The sequence below is a fragment of the Gobio gobio genome (assembly GCF_949357685.1).
Source record: "Gobio gobio genome assembly, chromosome: 14".
Classification (NCBI taxonomy): domain Eukaryota; kingdom Metazoa; phylum Chordata; class Actinopteri; order Cypriniformes; family Gobionidae; genus Gobio; species Gobio gobio.
The window spans coordinates 17,524,923-17,544,087 of record NC_137107.1 but is presented as its reverse complement, the minus strand read 5'-3'; the positions used below and the strand labels follow the sequence as shown (position 1 = coordinate 17,544,087).

Genomic DNA, 19,165 nt, shown 5'->3' with positions numbered 1-19,165 from the left:
TCCATGTCATGATGTCACAAAGAGTCGATTGCATATCCTTCACTACAAAATACCACTGGGATGTACCCAAAATTAAAATGCCACGAGTAGCACTCAAAGAGTTCTGCTGCCAAATGACTGTTTTTATTTGTTTTGTTTTCCAAATTAAGACAGTCTGGAGAACAGAACCCTCTCCATCTTTCATGCATTGGAAAATGGACAGTATGTCATCTCCCCTAAACACACAAACACACAACCATGACTTATCACAGGTGATAAGGATTATTACAGCAAAAAGAGAAAAGCCTGTGTGTCTGGAAATTTAACGCGTGAAGAAAATGCCAACAATAAAAAAATAAAAAATAAGAAGGATTCTACAACAGATGTTCTTTCATTAGGTGCATCAAGAAAAGTGACAATAATATCAGAAAGAATTCACCACTGTGAATTATGTATTGCTTTTAATGAGTTGCAAATATATTTACAACAATAGAGTTCTGCAGTAATGACGTATTTTTTTTTTAAGGGGACATATTATGCCCATTTTCACAAGATGTAATATAAATCTCTGGTGTCCCCGGAATGTGTCTGTGAAGTTTCAGCTGAGAATACCCCCAGATAATTTATTATAGCTTGTCAAATTTGCCCCTATTTGAGTGTGAGCAAAAACTTGCCGTTTTTGTGTGAGCCCCTTTAAATGCAAATGAGCTGCTAGTCCCCGCCCCCTTCCAGAAGAGGGTGGATCCTTTACACACGCTTTGTATACTCTGTCAACAACAAAACAAATCTCACTCAGCCTAAATGTCAGAAATAACCAGTTGTGGAGTGCAGCCTTACATGTTTGAACCGGAGTCGGACACAGATGGAGAGACTGCAACTTTTAGATTGCACCTGGACTTTTCTGAATGGTTAGTGGATACATTTATGTGACGTTAGTTGTTGTGGAGTTGACTTGCATGAACCGTCATGAATTGCTGTAAAGGTACTCATGTGGGAACGTAAAAAAGTCTGTCTCCTGACTATTTAATGCATAATAAATGTGCATTTATGATTTACGCAGATGGTGAGCGTTTTCGGGATAAAACTAACGATATAGCTCTAGTCTCTGTGAATACAGTCAGAGACTATGGTAACTTTAGCCATATAATAGACGTACAGCATTCTAGAAAGCTCATTCAGAAAGGAAATTTGCAAACATTCACAAAATATGAAGTGCCGTCCTTACTTGTTCTGGATATGAAGTTAGAGCATGAAGCGTTGGTTTTGACTCATCCTTCAGAAACAAATTTTCAAAATCCAGCAGTCATAGCAGTATAGCAGTATAACATTTTACCAACATTCTTTGGCACATTTCCTTCAAAAATGAAATTCATCCACGGTGTCTTTAGTGGCTCGGATACTGGGAGTCTATGGAGACTCTTGTGTTCGTTGGTTCATCCAACAACAGAACATTAGTAATGTTTTTTTGGCGCAGACATTGTAATACTCTAGCTAGCTGATACAGCGAGTAAACAGAAATGGCGTCTCTGTGCTTCTCACTTAGGGGTGTGTCTATGCTAAATGGGCAGATCATCAACAGTCATGGGCATGGTTTCCCTACTCTTACGTGAAGGGGGAAATATGAAATAGTGTGTTATGAGAGATTGATAACAATTGATGGGCATTATAGAAAAAAAATAGGGTGGATTTTTTACAATTATAGGCTGGTTGTTTACACACTGTGGACACACATATGTGTTCAAACACCTTATAAAAGTGAATTATGCATGATATGCATTTAAAAGGACTTTTCAATTGGCTTTTGGATTAGAAAATAAACTCTTTGAACAACAAAAGTTATGATTCTTACACATTTTCTGAATGGTTCCCCCAATAATTGGATATGGTCCAATTGTCCCCCCAATATATGATATTTTTTGATGCTGCTCTCCATTACGCATCACTCTGTTTGTTATTAGGATGGTAAACAGTTTTCAAATTAAAATGTTTAGCCTGGTCTGCCACAGCGGTCTAACAGCGTTCGTCAATGTCAAAAGGATGGCCAATCAGATCAAAGAGGCGCTTTTTACATTTTTGACATATTAGACGTACAAACAAGAGTGATTGTGTGCATATTAAATAAAATAGTATTTGCAGACTTAGAACTTCTCTTACAGTTCTTATCTATTTTTTAATTCCCTTAAATCCAGCAACACATCTGGTATGTGGATTCAACTCGTTCCAGATGTGGGCTGGATCTGGGCCGACACTATGTTGCTGTCTGGGTTAATTATTTAATAAAAAAATAAAAAAAACATTTTGGTCCTCCCCAATATTCAAGACATGGTTACGGCCTTGCTACTACCGACAACTTTGTGCATCCTGACACCGTAAACTTGCCTGTCAATAATCCTGTCATGTCCTACACGCTCCACATTCCAGCTCAAAATACAAAAAGAAAATGATTATTAAAATAAAATGATGTACTTCCACAACAACCTTATGTAAAATGTTTTCAAGTCCAAGTGTTTTTAATTAGCAAACATGAACAGACAGCAACAGATTTCCAGTTCCTCTGCATCCCTCAGTACCAATCATGTAAGGATGTAAATCCTACAAAGTACTAAATCACACAACAAATGTTACATGAAAGTTTGGAGAGTTTGTTTATAGAGGGCGTTGCATCGCTGGGTGGGTTTGGGGTCCTGTGACAGTTCTGCCCCGGGGCCCCTCCTTTGATCGGGCCCTGCTGTACATCCAATTAATCAAGACCCAAAGCACAGTAGGAGAAAGTTGAAAAGATCAGTAAACACATGAAGGGAGGGAAGGCAGTTGGCCCCAGAGAACTGACTCTACGTGCGAAAACCTGAACAGATCGACCACTGAGAGGCAAATGAAAGCAGTATTTTGCCTGGCTGAAGCTCAGAAAATACACAGATAGAATTGACGGATCGCTATGATGGAGACCTGTTATTTCTGCTCACTTCTAAGTCGTTGAAAGAATCGATTCCCAGCAGCAGTAATGAAGCCCAGAGCAAAAGACTGCACTTACTATAGTGAAGTTCATAACTTTGAGGATCCAGATGGTGAGAGCGAGGTTGACCACTATGAGGATCATGAGGAGGAGGACAAAGAAGTAAAGGCAACGTTTCCGCCAGCCGTAGATCCCCACTTTATACACTTGCGGTTTATCAGTACTCTGGACATTGTTCCTATGAGGGCACTGTTCCTGGGTCATCTGCAAGAAAACACAAATAAAACGTTAATTATGTAAGGCATTGAAACACGATTTAGGGCTCAATGATATGACACTTTTTTTTGTCCTAATGCATTATTTATTCAAAATTACATCCCAGACAGCAACATAGTGTCGGCCCACATCTGGTACATGTGGTACATGTGGATCTGGGCCGATGCTATGTTGCTGGCTGGGATAAAAAATGCAATTCATACATAAATCTCATTTTTGTTGGTGTGACCAACAAAGTCATGCGATCCAACGTAAAGGCAGAAACACAACAGGAAATTAAATTAATATCATAAAGAGCAGGTAAATAAGAAAAGTTCAGTTAATTAATGTCATATAATCTGACATTTTTACGACAGGACGAGGTTAGTTCAGGTTGTAAATTGTGATGTGGTGCATGTCTCCAAAAACCTAATGATATTTATGAAACAATAATCTCATTATATTTATTAAGAAATATGTTATAAATTAAAAATAAATAATTTTTGAAAAATATTAAGATGTGTATCCTCACATGAATTCAATGTGTAAGCAAAACAGATTACTTAAAAAAAAGGTACTTTAAGCTTTTAAAAAGTCATTAAATGTAAACTTTTACTGGAAGTGGTGAAAAAAGTTTTTTAAAACCATATGAAACCAACATGAATCCAAATATTACATTACAAAATAAATGGAAGTACCTGGAATATGTGTTTTTGAAAAGATTGATATGTCATTGACCCCATTATTGTAAATATAAATGGAGTAAATGTGTAACACTGTTACAATCAACTTGGATGTTTAAGTCATTTCAACTTAAATTACGTTAAAATTACTTAAAAAAGGAATTAAGGTGCGTTAAAGCAGGGGTTTTCAAACTTTATGATGCCAAGGACCCCCAAATATGATGAACCTTTATGAGGGACCCCCTTCCTAAAATACATCTATTTTAATGTACGAAAAAACAGTTCAACTGTTAGATAAATAGTAAGCGTGACATTATAAATACAACATATTGTTTCCCAACTTAAATTGGCTATTAATGTTGAATGTATAAACCTGAAAAAGAATGTTTTTAATTAAAAATGATTTGTGTAAGCAACTTTCACAATAAATGTATGCAAGCAGTGTACGTACTGTGTTAAGAAAACTGCCTTACAACCCCAGTGAGCGAGATAAAGGGGACTATAGTGAGAAAAACTCACTAGAAAGATACAAAGCAAACATATACAATTCTGAAATGTATACGGCAAAAAAGGGGAGAAACATTTAGAAATAAAACCGTTATAATATTCCGTAGACATTATCCATTTTTGCTTTGTCTTTTTATTTTCTGAAATTTGCTGGGGACCCAGAACCTTCTGAAGGACCCCCCAGTTTGAAAACCCCTGCGTTAAAGCAATGCAAAAACACATGTTGCCATAACTTATTGATCATATAATTTTTTACAGTGTAGTAAAAAATACAAAACATTTTTTTACAGTTCTGCAATACAGAACAACAGAAAATAATTCAGAATCTAATAGTCCGGTTACAAAAAGGAAAAGACACAGTACATTTGAACCGTCATAATAATATCTCTGCGTGGAATACAATTTGCTGTCAACAGTGTTTTGAGCAGCACTCTTTGTTGGCAATCGCATTTGACAAGCACGCACATTCAGGCCGCACTGAAACAAATGACTTCAGACAGCTCTGTGAAAGTTCCAATACAGGAACGCACAATGAAAAATTAAACAAGTCTCCCTTTCTCCATATCATAGGGTTTTACTACCCATTCTGTCCTTATCATAAACTCCCCATATTGTATAATCACCAGCATTTTAAGCACACAATCTGTCATGATATAGCTCTTCAAAGGGAATTGCAAAAAAACGTCAGGCTTATTGCCAGTAAAGTCGGCCCTGAGTTCAATTGTATTTGAACGGTGGGGAATTTGACCATCCGCAATAGTACCACTGCACTTTTTAGCATCTTCTCGGTCTTATTGTAAATATAAATGGAGAAGCAACTGTGTACGGTAAAGGCACTGCAATACAGTACAATGAAAAATAATGCTTTGAAAGACTGTGCCTTGTGGGATTGTCCGTCACTTTTGCCCTATTTATAACAAAATCATTCACTCATTCAACCATCCACGCTGATTACAAAATAAATGGAGGTCAATGAAGGGAAATCAGTGTGCTGGGAGTGTATCGCTGCTCAGCCAGCATGGAAACACTGACTGTGGGATATCCTGATATGAGTTTGACCCAGTCAGTGGAAAAGTTTGCTATGTTTTTTTGCACTGCCCTAAAACCTACATTTTATCTCTAGGCAAGAGAATTCTACATGAGTAGTTCTATGATTCAGGAGCTGAAGGATAAAACAGTAATACAGAAAGGCTTCATGTTTTTATTGTTTTAGGGTGCTTTCACATTTGTAGTTCGGACAATTTGGTCCGGGCCGAGGGCAAAAAATTATACATTGTTAATACACTGTTTTGGTTCCTTTTCTCACCACACTGTTTGCTCGGTTCCGAATCAGTTGATGAGTTGGTGAAACGAACCAAAATGCAGTCGCGTGACAACATCCACATCACTTGTTGGCCAGATGTGTCCAGGAAAAAACAGCAGACACCATGCCGCTTTTGTATCCTGATTGTATCCCTGGTCATCATATACTACATGGCATATACTATATACACCACTTTAGGCAAACTATACATTTGAAGAATGACGTGCAGAAAATAATGTTCAGGTCACTTCAGGTGAAGGCAGGCATTCATTTTGCTAAACTGTGATATGCTCGGCTTCAGAAAGAATTATGATATGACTACGGCCACTGGTTTAGTCCAATAATTCTATAGGAAGTTTGGTCTGTTCGAGGTCGCTCCAGTGTTCGTTTGAACAAGGAGGTCTCGGTACACTTGCTTGGTCCGCTTTTGGTGCACACCCAAGTGCGATTGCTGCATTCACACCTGCCCAAACAAACCCCACCAAAGGGGACAACGATCTCTAGTGCGATTCAACCAGATTAAATGAGGCAGGTGTGAAGCACCCTTAAACATTGTTTTCTGAGATATGGGGGGAAAACAGGCTACATAGGTGGACATTTTTTTTATCATGTACATTTAAATGTATTTATTATGGAATTATTTTAGAATTAGAACTAAGGAATTATCTGTTTTTTACGTGAGGCATTCACATGTGTTTGAACCATTACAGGTGTCTCTCAAACCATCCTATTCCTACAACCATTTACTGCAATCGAAATTGAATTTTTGCTTCATTAATACAGTGTATACTTTTTTCTTGATTTACCTCGAAATAATGGAAGTGAAATGTGACAACATGCCCCATAGGTGGGGTACATGTAACATGTGAGGGGCACAATGTAACATGACCAAATGACAGCTTAAAATGTTACCTGATATAATCAAAAAAATACCCAAGACAAACTTAAATATTTTATCAATAAAATGCAATTATTCACTTTTTAAAATAAAATAATGGCATTTTTTAATCATTAAAAATATATAAAAAATTTAATTTGCAAATACTTCGCTAAATACAGCTATACAGCATAGTTATAAACATTATGATAATATGATAATAATTTCTGAACATTGACTCTCAGTCATATTCCCCCTGTTCTCATGGTTTCTCAAAATAATTCATAAAAGTATAGAATATAATAGCGTAGTTCTAATAGTTGTAACACAGTGTTACAACGCACCCTATCTGCACAACTGGGACTTAAACCCGGCTTGTGTATTCTGTTGGTTATAAAAGCATTGAAGAACGAACTCAACTGTTAAATAACAGATATAAGAATAAAATAATATGAGATTTGTCTTATTTTAAATAAATACAAAAAACTGAGATGAAAATAAACTTAAGTAAGAAATGTACTTTTGCTATGGTTAAATAAATGTTCAGTAATATCTTCCAAAGATTTTTTAAATTTGGCGCAATTTTTTCTCTAAATAATGTTGATATGGCAACTAGTAAATATACTAAGTTTCGTCCTCCTGGCATGTGTGAAAAGTTTTAAACCATGCGTGTTACAACTAACCCCGCGTTAGGTTGTGCCCTGCGCTCCCCTATACCTGAAAAGTGCCAGACCTTTCGCTTAATCTGGTTGAAATAAGGTCTGTGGTTAACACAAGCTCAGGAACATTCCATTGACTATCACTGAATAATATAAAAATGTACAGTGGTGGCCAAAATTATGAGAACACTTGGCATCTGGGAGTCTACTTATTGGGCCTGGATTTCATTTCCAAGAGGACAATGACCCAAAACATTCTTCTAACTATTGCCGGAACTACCTGTGACAGAAGGAATCTGCTGGAACATTGAAAATGATGGACTGGCTCCCTCAAAGTCCGGACCTCAACCCCATCAAGCACATTTGGGGCGAGTTGGAAAATAAACTGGACAGATCTATTGTACATTCAAAGGAAAGGCTTCAGTTGCAGAAGGCATGGGATAACATTAGTGTTGAAGTTCTCAGAGGAAATATATTGACACTATGCCAGAGAGATGTGCTGCTGTAATTGCTGCAAAAGATGGGCATGCCAAATATTAAAGTTAAAAGTGGATAAAAACAGTACGACTAACTTCATTTGATGGTCAGAGAAACCATCTGCAAGTTGCATGAACATTATGAAATGAAATCATGTTTTGGAGGCAGAAAAGGTCAATATTTTCAGATCTGTCAGTTGTTCTAATAATTCTGGCCACCAGTGTATATATTGCTTTTTTTAAATAAAATAAACATAACAGGTAAATCAAATATTTTCTTCCTAGGACAGGCAAGCTTACGCATCATTTATTAAAAATGATTGATGTGAATGATCCGGTCTCCACAATTAAGGATAAAAACCTCTTTGTGAAATTTTCTAAATATGCACATAAATAATTGAACGTCCTTCGGCTATTCTGATGTTCAGCGTATCTGTAGAAATTGGGTTTCTGAGCCTTTCAAAGATTTAACCTAAATGAGAAGTGGTGAAGTGATTAATGGGACTCTATGAGGAAAAACAACATCATTCATTTGCTAATACTCTTCTGCAGGGGGAAAGGCAAACCGTCTTGCATTACTTTAACCAGCAGGTGGAAGACTGTAAACCCTAATGCTCAAAATAATTAATTGGTTTGAGGAGGGTAAAATTAAATTAAACAAATGAATTCAATCAATTTTATGAGTGTTTAGAACTATCTGTAACACTTTATTTTAGGGTTCAGTTCTCACTCAACTAGTTGCATATTAACATGCATATTACTAGGATATTGGCTGTTTATTAGTACTTATAAAGCACATATTAATGCCTTATTCTGCATGACCTTATTCTATATCCTTAATCCACCCAATACCTAAACTTAAATGCTACAAAAACTACCTAATTAACTATTAATAAACAGTAAATTAGGAGTTTACTAAGTGAATATGTAAGTCAGTTAATAGTGAATATGTACTCCCCATACTAAAGTGTTACCGAACATTCTTTTTCTTTTGAGTTCACAAAACTTTTTAAGTAATCTGAATTGGCTAATTGTTTTGAGTTTTATGAACTTGTTTCTTTAAATTTAGATAAACTTAAAGCTGCTGTCCTTAACTTTTTTTTGTGTTTAAAGTTTACAAAAATTATATAATGAGAATGTACAACATGGATCCATTTTCCAAACTGTGTTTTTGTCTTACCCTGAATCGTTATGGTACACTTATAATAAGTGTTTATATTGGGACTATTTCAGACCAGACTGGTAGGAACCACTGCGGAGGAGTACAGTCCCTGCATGACTCGCCATGGACATAAACAGAGAGAAGTAGCTCCGGCTGCAATGTTTATTAACCGCTAGAGTGCCAAAAAGTTACAGACAGTGAGATATCTATTTCCCAACATTCTGGGAGAGTAAATACTGAAATAAAGTGTTGTTTGTGCAAGATTAATGTTAGCTGGGAGATGTTGGGAGAGTAAATACTGAAATAAAGTGTTGTTTGTGCAAGATTAATGTTAGGATATTTAGTAGTGTTTAATGTTTTGCTATGCTAATTTAGAAGAGTTTCTGTTATGTGGTGTTTTTGGGGGATTTACCATAATGGTGTTTACATGATTGTAAGTTAAATGTATGAATTAGCTTACTCAAATATATCAAGTTAAGAGTGATTAAAATGATTGAGTACAAAAAAATCTGCTAACTAAAACATTGAATTTCTTAACTAAACTTTTTGATGTAACTGATTACCTCAAATATTTTGAGTTTTGCCCATTTAAATAAATATGAAGCTATTTTATAGAAATATTGGTTTGTGGGTCAATGCCATACAGTATAAGAGTGATCAAAGAAAATACAATTAAAAAAAGTAGAAATATAACTTTCTTAGAAATGTACTTTTTGTGAATATGTTGTGTATATCGTTTTGGAAAATCTTTTATTCAATTTTCAAGAAAAGTTTAAATTAAATGGCTCTATAAATTATCGCTGGCTTCCCGATTTGAATAGATTCTCATTCTGATGAACCAAGATCAATTCTTAAATCCCAATAATCTAGTCTATACTGTTTTCAGCTCCCATCCAATTAATCGCAATAAGCTTTATGCTTTGTTACTTCCGATATGAAAAACTCAAAGCTTTCAAATTTTGACATATAAACAATAAATACTGTTTTGGTACTCTTTATGTGGCGTGACCAGCGTTGGGGAAAGTTATTCATTACAATATTGCATTTTCCTAAACTAATTGCGTAACTTTTTTATGGAAAGTAATGTTACATTGCTTTTGCGTTACTTTTTCTAACCTGGGCTGGGCTTGCTTGTCTTTCAACCCATTCTCACTCCCAAGGCGTCAAAATCCGAAGCATGGTCAAGTGCCTTCCGCGTCACAACGAAGACGCCAAAGTCACCCTAGGCGTCACTATATTGACGCGCTGAGTGCTCCATTGATTTCAGTTGTTTACCCAATGCGTCAGATCAAGACGCATTTTATTCTTTGCATTTGTAAAAGCATACATGATTTTATTAATATTTTATTCATATTTAAAGGTTACTTTTATATTTTGGAGCAGCTAACCCAACTCCTACCCTAAACCTACCCACTCCTAAACAATATAGAAACACATAACAGGCAAATAGAAGTACAGTCACATCTATTTATTGCAAAAACTGACCAAAAACAGTATAAAAGTATTAACTCATGTTGCATTCCAAGTCTTCTGAAGTCCCACGATGTCTTCATGTAAAGAACAGAGTTGATCTTAATGTTTTAATCGCTGAGATGATGATCCCGCCGCTCCGTTAATGCACTCATTCATATCTCATTCAAATAATACACACGCCTCTTTAGCATGACGCATTCGGTCACAAGACACACGAGAGCCAATGACATTTTACAATCAAAGCTGACGTAATGACGCAATTGGTCACGAGACATACTAGAGCCAATGGAATTTCACTATGAAAACTGACTAACGTGCGGCAATATTTGAAATTGTATGTGTTCGTGATATTCTGCGGATAGAGACGCTGATCGCTTTTGGGGATTTCCTTAACACAATCAATCGCTTGGCCTCGGAATATTTGTATTTTTTGAATAAATTGTGCATGCAGTCGACTCTGCCTGTTATATCTGCGTTTTATACCACACAAATGGGTAGGTTTAGGGATGGAATGGGGTTGGGTTACATGTTAAAACGTGTCTAGATAGCGTAAATAAAATGATGCTGGCTGATTAAATTGAGAATCACAGTCCAACATGTCATAATGGCAAAATCATAACCCAATATATGATCATCATGACGATAACTTTCCCATGCCCAATGCGTCTGTGTCTGACGCCAAAGGTTTCTCATTGAAATGAATGGAGCACTCGGCGCGTCAATATAGTGACGCCTAGGGGTACCTTTAGCGTCTTTATTGTGACGCGGAAAGCACTTGACCATGCGTCGGAATTTGACGCCTTGGGAGTGAGAACGGGTTGTGTCTTTGTATGTAGGAATTGCATTTGTGATATATTGTTGAATAAATTAATAGATCACACAATGCAATTATACAGCAATGCAGAAACCATCATTGCATTTGTTCCAGTCCATCTTAACCTTAATGCTGAATGTTCAGTGTTCAGGGTATACAGTAATTTCTAAATTATACAGTAATAAACCACTTTAAGTATCTGGAAGCTCAATTACATTTCTGCAAAGTGTCCTTGGTATGCTGTAAACAACAGCCAGGCTTTTACCGACCACAATAAAACATACCATGTAATTAAAAAGAAGACTAAGAAACAAAGCTCAATATCTTTCCCGTTTCTGAAGATATTCCTGGGCTCACACAACTGTGAATGGAGTTGCTGAAGGACAGGTCAGGTGAAGTGAAGTGAAAGCACTACTCGACACTGCTGGTTCCTCGGGGAGAAGCTGAGATGGCAAGTTACTCATCTGTGAACTGAAGTGTTAGTGTCCTGCCCTTGTCAGCAGCAAACACTACAGATGTTGTCTGTATCGTAACAGGGACTGGTGACAAAATAAAGTGGAAAAAGACTTGCAGCTAAAGATCAAGAACTATTGATCTCAAAAGAGAGCAAAATACACTTAACCACTCTAATAATATTACTGTAATTTATCCAAAACGCTCTTTCCTTTTTTTTTTTACTTACAGAAATACAGTAAGTTTATTATGGTCTCCAAAGACCTAGATGCCTTTTTTCCCCCCTTCTTAATTGCATTTTCTGCACTCAAAAGAGAAATATTCCTTGGCTGAATTGAATTCAGTTGTGGACAGTGGTTCTACATTTCTTAACATTAAACATATCTTAAAGGGATAGTTCAATTCTGTCATAATCCTCAAATTGTTCCAATCCTGTATGAGTTTCTTTCTCTAGCAGAACACAAAAGAGGATATTTTAAAGAATGTCCGTAACCAAACAGTTGATGGGGCCACATTGACTTTCATAGTATTTTTCCCCTCCATACTATGGAAGTCAATGGGGCACATCAACTGTTTAGTTATCCATATTCTTCAAAATATAGTCTTTTGTGTTCAGCAGAAGAACGAAATTCATGAGTAATTGATATCAGGATTTTCATTTTTGGGTGAACTATCCCTTTAACATTATTTATTAACTGAACTCTAGACCTCCCCACCCCAACCACCCCAACAACATAGCATAACAGAAACTCTTCAAATTCCCAACACAACAGAACCATACACACACTACTCATTCTTCATATTGCTCAAAAATACATGAACAGTGCATTCCAAATGGCATAAACAATGCCTTTACAGGGAACTTCAAAGAGAGAACAATAATCGCTGCCATATTGTTGAGTCGTTCCAAAAAGGACAAGAAGAATTATTAACAATAAGACCAGTATGCATTAGGAAAACAAATAGGGTCAGTTTTGACTTCATGCCAGCTTTAAATGTGCTGAGACCACAAAACACAGGTTTGCGGGGCACAGCTTGAATTCTACACTAACAGTTGTTTTCGAGGCTCAGTGTGGAGCGTTGAGGCTCAGGATTTAAGACTAAATCCTGCTTTTATAACAAATGTCATATGTATCCTTTGTTCTTTTTGTGAGTCTGGCAGGTTGCAGCGCTTGAGATTTTAGAGAGGATGATGCTTTACTGTTGGCTCTAAAAAAAGGAGGATTGTCAGAAAGCCGCAGAATATGAAACACCTGCTTGTAGTTTAGCCTCCCTCCCTGGTGCCTGCGTTTATTGGCAGCTCACTAGAAGACTTGCAGGAGAACTGCTCTTATACCCTCACCCGTTCCTCAGTTTCTCTACATCGCTTAGAGCAAAAAGCAAATACATTAACCATCTACTTTGGTTTTTTAAAAAGCACAAAGTGTATTTGTTTGTTTGTACATTCAGCATTACAGCGATTTTGTCACAGAGACTCGTGAGGCCACTTGTTTTCTCTGAGCTATAAAGCAGTCATCTATGCAGTCTTGTGATTGCGCCTTCACGGTAGACTCTGTCGTGATCCCTGCAAAATATCATCATAACCATATCAATATTGGGTGAAAGAGACCACTCAGTCTTTTTTATTCGAGATTATAAAGAGAGGCAGAAAATTACCCCATGGCCTATAAAGCTACTTCTATCCTCAAAAACAAGAAAAGTATTTTGTGACTACAGGTTCATTCAAATGTCAAGATTTCAGAATTCGTTGATGAATAGAACTTTCAAAAGAACAACATGCATTTGAAATATACTCTACATATTTTGTAACATTATAAATGTCTTCAATTTTTATCAATTTAAATGGTTCATTAATTGAGAAATCAAATTTTGACATAAAAGAGGTCAGAATATCATGTAGGTTTCAGAACTGAGAACTTCCTTGTTAGTCCTAAAACAGCTTTTATTGTAACCAAGCCCAGAGAACGACTCGTTGTGGAATGTGCCTATTGATAGGTGACCGACCGCCTCTGCAGAAGAAAATCAACGTCTACTTCATCATTGGCCCCGCCCACTGGTGTGTTAGTGAGATGACGAGGAGAGAAGAGCGGCAGGATCACTGGATTAAAAATAGCATTACCTTCCAAAGGATCCTAATTCTAGGAATGTGGTTATTTATTAGTTGAGCATTATTTATTTGTATTCGATACATTTCACTGTGGATTCTTTGGTAAATCTGTGTAACAAAGTAACCGTGTTAATTCTAACGCCTGATCTGTGAAGATGTTCTTTGTTTATGTGTCAGTAAATCAAACCAGTGACTAAACAGTCAACTTCACATTGTTTCTCTTAGTATGATGAAAATAAGCTATTATTTAAACTGTGATTAAATTATATATTAAATATAGAAAGCGATCAAAGAAAGCTCCCTTTGAAATCGCTGGAGCTGTCAATCAAACAGTGTTTATCAGTGCGAGTTTATCAGTGACTGAGTTCTGAACTCTCACCAAAACTCCTGTTATAATCAACAAATCTCTTATTTACATTGTGTTTGCACTGTTAGTTAGGACGAAGCAACAGGTTCTCACTCCCAACTAGTCACATATTGATGCTTGGTCAGGACCCCTCGGCGTCAATTTTTAACGTACAGGGTACCCCTTTAGCGTAATTTTTCGACGCGCAGGTGCTCCATTGATTTCAGTTGCTTGCCCAATGCGTCAGACAAAGACGCATTTAATTCTTTGCATTTGTTAAAGTAGACATGATTTTTTGAATATTTATAGGCTACTTTTACACTCACCTAAAGGATTATTAGGAACACCATACTAGTACTGTGTTTGACCCCCTTTCGCCTTCAGAACTGCCTGTAATTCTACGTGGCATTGATTCAACAAGGTGCTGAAAGCATTCTTTTGAAATGTAGGCCCATATTGATAGGATAGCATCTTGTAGTTGATGGAGATTTGTGGAATGTACATCCAGGGCTCGAAGCTCCCGTTCCACCACATCCCAAAGATGCTCAATTGGGTTGAGATCTGGAGACTGTAGGGGCCATTTTAGTACAGTGAACTCATTGTCATGTTCAAGAAACCAATTTGAAATGATTCAAGCTTTGTGACATGGTGCATTATCCTGCTGGAAGTAGCCATCAGAGGATGGGTACATGGTGATCATAAAGGGATGGACATGGTCAGAAACAATGCTCAGGTAGGCCGTGGCATTTAAACGATGCCCAATTGGCACTAAGGGGCCTAAAGTGTGTCAAGAAAATATCCCCCACACCATTACACCACCACCACCAGCCTGCACAGTGGTAACAAGGCATGATGGATCCATGTTCTCATTCTGTTTACGCCAAATTCTGACTCTACCATCTGATTGTCCCAACGGAAATCGAGACTCATCAGACCAGGCAACATTTTTCCAGTCTTCAACTGTCCAATTTTGGTGAGCTTGTGCAAATTGTAGCCTCTTTTTCCTATTTGTAGTGGAGATGAGTGGTACCCATGGGGTCTTCTGCTGTTGTAGCCCATCCGCCTCAAGGTTATGCGTGTTGTGGCTTCACAAATGCTTTGCTGCATACTTCGGTTGTAACGAGTGGTTATTTCAGTCAAAGTTGCTCTTTTATCAGCTTGAATCAGTCGGCCCATTCTCCTCTGACCTCTAGCATCAACATTGCATTTGCGCCCACAGGACTGCCGCATACTGGATGTTTTTCCCTTTTCACACCATTCTTTGTAAACCCTAGAAATGGTTGTGTGTGAAAATCCCAGTAACTGAGCAGATTGTGAAATACTCAGACCGGCCCGTCTGACACCAACAACCATGCCACGCTCAAAATAGCTTAAATCACCTTTCTTTCCCATTCTGACATTCAGTTTGGAGTCCAGGAGATTGTCTTGACCAGGACCACACCACTTAATGCATTGAAGCAACTGCCATGTGATTGGTTGATTAGATAATTGCATTAATGAGAAATTGAACAGGTGTTCCTAATAATCCTTTAGGTGAGTGTATATTTTGGAGCAACTAACCCCACTCCTACCCTAAACCCACCCAATTCTAAACAATATAAAACACATAACTTGCAAATAAAAGTACAGTCACAGGTTTTTATTGAAAAAACATTAGTATTTATTATAATTAACTCATTTTGCATTCCAAGTCTTCTGAAGTCATACGATGTCTTCATGTAAAGAAAAGAGTTGATCTTAATGTTTTAATCGCTGAAATGATGATCCCGCCGCTCTGTGAACATACGTACGCACCGTCATTCATATCTCATTCAAATGATACACCCGACTCTTGAGCTTGACACAATTGGTCACGAGACACACAAGAGCCAATGACATTTTACAATCAAAGCTGACCTAATGACACAATTGGTCACGAGACATACGAGAGCCAATGCAATTTCACTATGAAATCTGACGTAACGTTTCTTCAGGTTGGCAGTTTTTGTGGGCAGAGGCGGACGGAGACGTTGATCGTATTTGGGGATTTTCTTTCCACAAATTAATTTATTCCGTTTGGCCTCGGAACACTTGGAATACTTGTATTTTTTTAATAAATTGTGCATGCAGCCGTATCTGCCTGTTATATCCTGCTTTTTTATATCATGTAATACACAAAAAGGTAGGTTTAGGGATGGGATGTGGTTGGATTACATGTTCAAACTAGTCTAACTAGCGTTTATAAAATAAATAAATGTAAATAAAAGTATGCTGGCTGATTAAATTGAGGATCACACTCCAACATGTCATAATGGCAAAATCATAACCCAATATATATATTCATCATGACGATATGCCCAACGTGTCTGTGCATGACACCAAAGGTTTCTCATTGAAATCAATGGAGCACCTGCGCGTTGAAAAATTACGCTAAAGGAGTACCCTGTGCGTTAAAAAGTGACGCCAAGGGATCCTGACCAAGCGTCAAAATGTGACGAGTTGGGAGTGAGAATGTGTTGCAACAACGAAAGCATTCGTTAGTGTGCAGAAATTACAAGATCACTGCATTCATGCGCTCAACATGTCTGCGATCGGCTACATGCTCATCACTTCAACCTTTCATCCCACGATCAAAATATAATGCCATAGATCTAAATATAATGCTGTAATCAACACTTTTAATGAGTTAACCTTGAGAGCAGTGTTGGGGGTAACGAGTTAAAAAATAACGGATTACAGTAACGATATTACTTTTTTGGGTAACGAAGTAAAGTAACGCATTACACTAAAAATATTGGTAACTACACTACTTTACTAGACTATAGGCACGTTACTCTTTCCTGCGTTACTCAAGCCGTGTTTGCCTGTGTGTAAAGATCTGATATGTTTAAGTGCTGCGTGCACCGTTGCCATAGAGCAGTGTTTCCCAACCGAGGTGCCGTCTGACAAGAGCAGGAGTGCCGTGTAAAAGTCCTTCAAATTCTCTCTTTGTAAACTTTGTTCAATGCATATAGTGCTGCAGTATGTTCGAATACCAGTCATTTTCGCCGTCATCACAAATGAGAAGTTGCGCGCGCTGTGAGAATATTTTGTCTATGTGCACTCATCCGAAAGCGCGCACACTTCTCACAGTGCGCAAATATTGAGTTCTCTTTGAAGTTTTGCTCTTGAACGGACAAACTCACACAAAAACTATGTCAACATGCCCATCTTGATGAGTATCCTAGCAGACATAGTCTGTATATGCCTTAAAACGACGCATATCCGAGCATTAGGTCCAAGATTAGGTCTTAAAGGGGCAGTATTATTAGGACTAAAAGGGGCAGTTTTATTAGGTCTTAAAGGGGCAGTAGCCTTTACTGCTGTCTGTTTAATATCAAACAACAAAAGACAAGGGCATCACTCACTGCTCTTGATTGAATAGATTTTGTAAATTTAATAGGATTAATGTTTAATTTATACAGTCAAATATGCAATGTTATTTTACATTTGATTTCTGTACCTGAAAACTAATGTTAGACGTACCTGAAAAACCTGAAGAGCATTGTTTATTTTATTAGTGTCTTTGCTCAATAGTATTTATTTGTGCTGCTGCTTGTATTTAAATTATTTGTTCTTATTATTTTCTTTATCTTTATTTGACAGTAGTCCTTTTTGTTTGTTTGGGGAAACTGCCATAGAACCATGATGTTTGTCCATATATCTACACGGTAAATTAAGAAATGGGAAAGTAAAGTAATAAGTAGTGTAGTTACTTTTCAAATACAGTAACTAGTAAAGTAATCTCATTACAATTTACAGATGTAACTAGTAACTAGTAACTAATTACTTTTTTTGAGTAACTACCCCAACACTGCTTGAGAGCTGTAAGAGAGTTCCACATGTAATACTTCGTCATTTCATATGCAAAGATGTCAGCCAATCACAGCATTGGGCGTTTACACTGAAGTCTCACCGCAGACACGCCCCTTCAAACAGAGCATTCAAATCAGAGGGCTAAAATGCCTTTTATTTCTAAATGATGACATAAAATCATACTAACATTGTAAGCGGACCCCAGGAAACATTATAAAATGCTGTTCATGACCTCTTTAATGTGTCCTTGCTGAATAAAAGTTTAAATTTCATTAAAAGGAACAGTTCTTGCCCAGCAGCTGGATCTGATAAATTCTGACGTAACAGACAGTCGCACAATCTGACTTGGCTTGGACTCAGACTCACTGCAGTCATATCGTACAACCTGTCAAGCAACAATTGTAAAGGACAGAGAAAAATAAATGCAACTGAACTCTGGGTTAGTTTAGTTCATTCCCTTTCCCTAATTTAACTTTACTCTTCATTTTCACAACTGTCCTTCAGATCCACAAGCAGTATAATGAACCCATGACTGTGGGGGGTTCAGAAAATGTGCTTGTTATTTTAATGATTCACAGGTAGAGGCCAATTGCAAGGCAAATGTCTCGTCATTAAAGCAAATGTTTTGCGTAAACTCATGCGAAACGGCATCTTTTAGTGTTTTAATTTTATCTGACAAATGAATTGGTTGACAATTGAAGTACTTTTGCAAAGCATCCAATGTAAATATGGCTCATTAGCCTCACTGTTTGCTAAGGTAAACTGGTGCTTTAGCTAATGTTGCTGCACTCCACAGGTAATATCAGTTCTGATTAAAATTGACTTGTTGGGAAATAAAATGTGCTTCGGTAAATTAGAACTCAGTCGGGTAACTAAAATTGGAATCTTGCAACATGGATTTACCTAGCTTGACTCTGGTGCTACATGTCACAGAATTCAAAATGAGTCCAAACTATTTATTGTCATTCTCTAGGACTTTAATGAATGAAAAACTGGAGCTGATGACCAAGTGAATATGGAAGGAAATACTGAGGTATGTGTCTTAAAGCTTAAAATTATAAGAAAACAATAGTCAGGTTTGGCAAATAGTATGAATAGTGTTTAGATAGTATAAGAATTAAGTTTATATCTTACAGCGTACATTTAAAATCATTAAGCTTTAATAATCTGTTGTTGTGCTTTAAAGAAATACACTTAACACACTAAAGCACACGTAAAGCACTTAATTATGTGTTTCATTAGATATTGTTTTATATAAGTTAATATAATTACAGTTATTACAGT

General features: G+C 37.0%; 1 protein-coding gene across 1 annotated transcript in view; it reads right to left on the bottom strand.

Annotated features, from left to right (window-relative positions):
* The window catches only part of sgcd (sarcoglycan, delta (dystrophin-associated glycoprotein)), a 161,886-nt gene that overhangs the window by 128,225 nt on the left and 14,496 nt on the right, over positions 1-19,165 (bottom strand). The window contains exon 2 of the mRNA XM_079835355.1: positions 3,011-3,196. Coding sequence (XP_079691481.1) covers positions 3,011-3,196 — 186 coding nt within the window. The remainder of the gene's footprint in view (positions 1-3,010; positions 3,197-19,165) is intronic.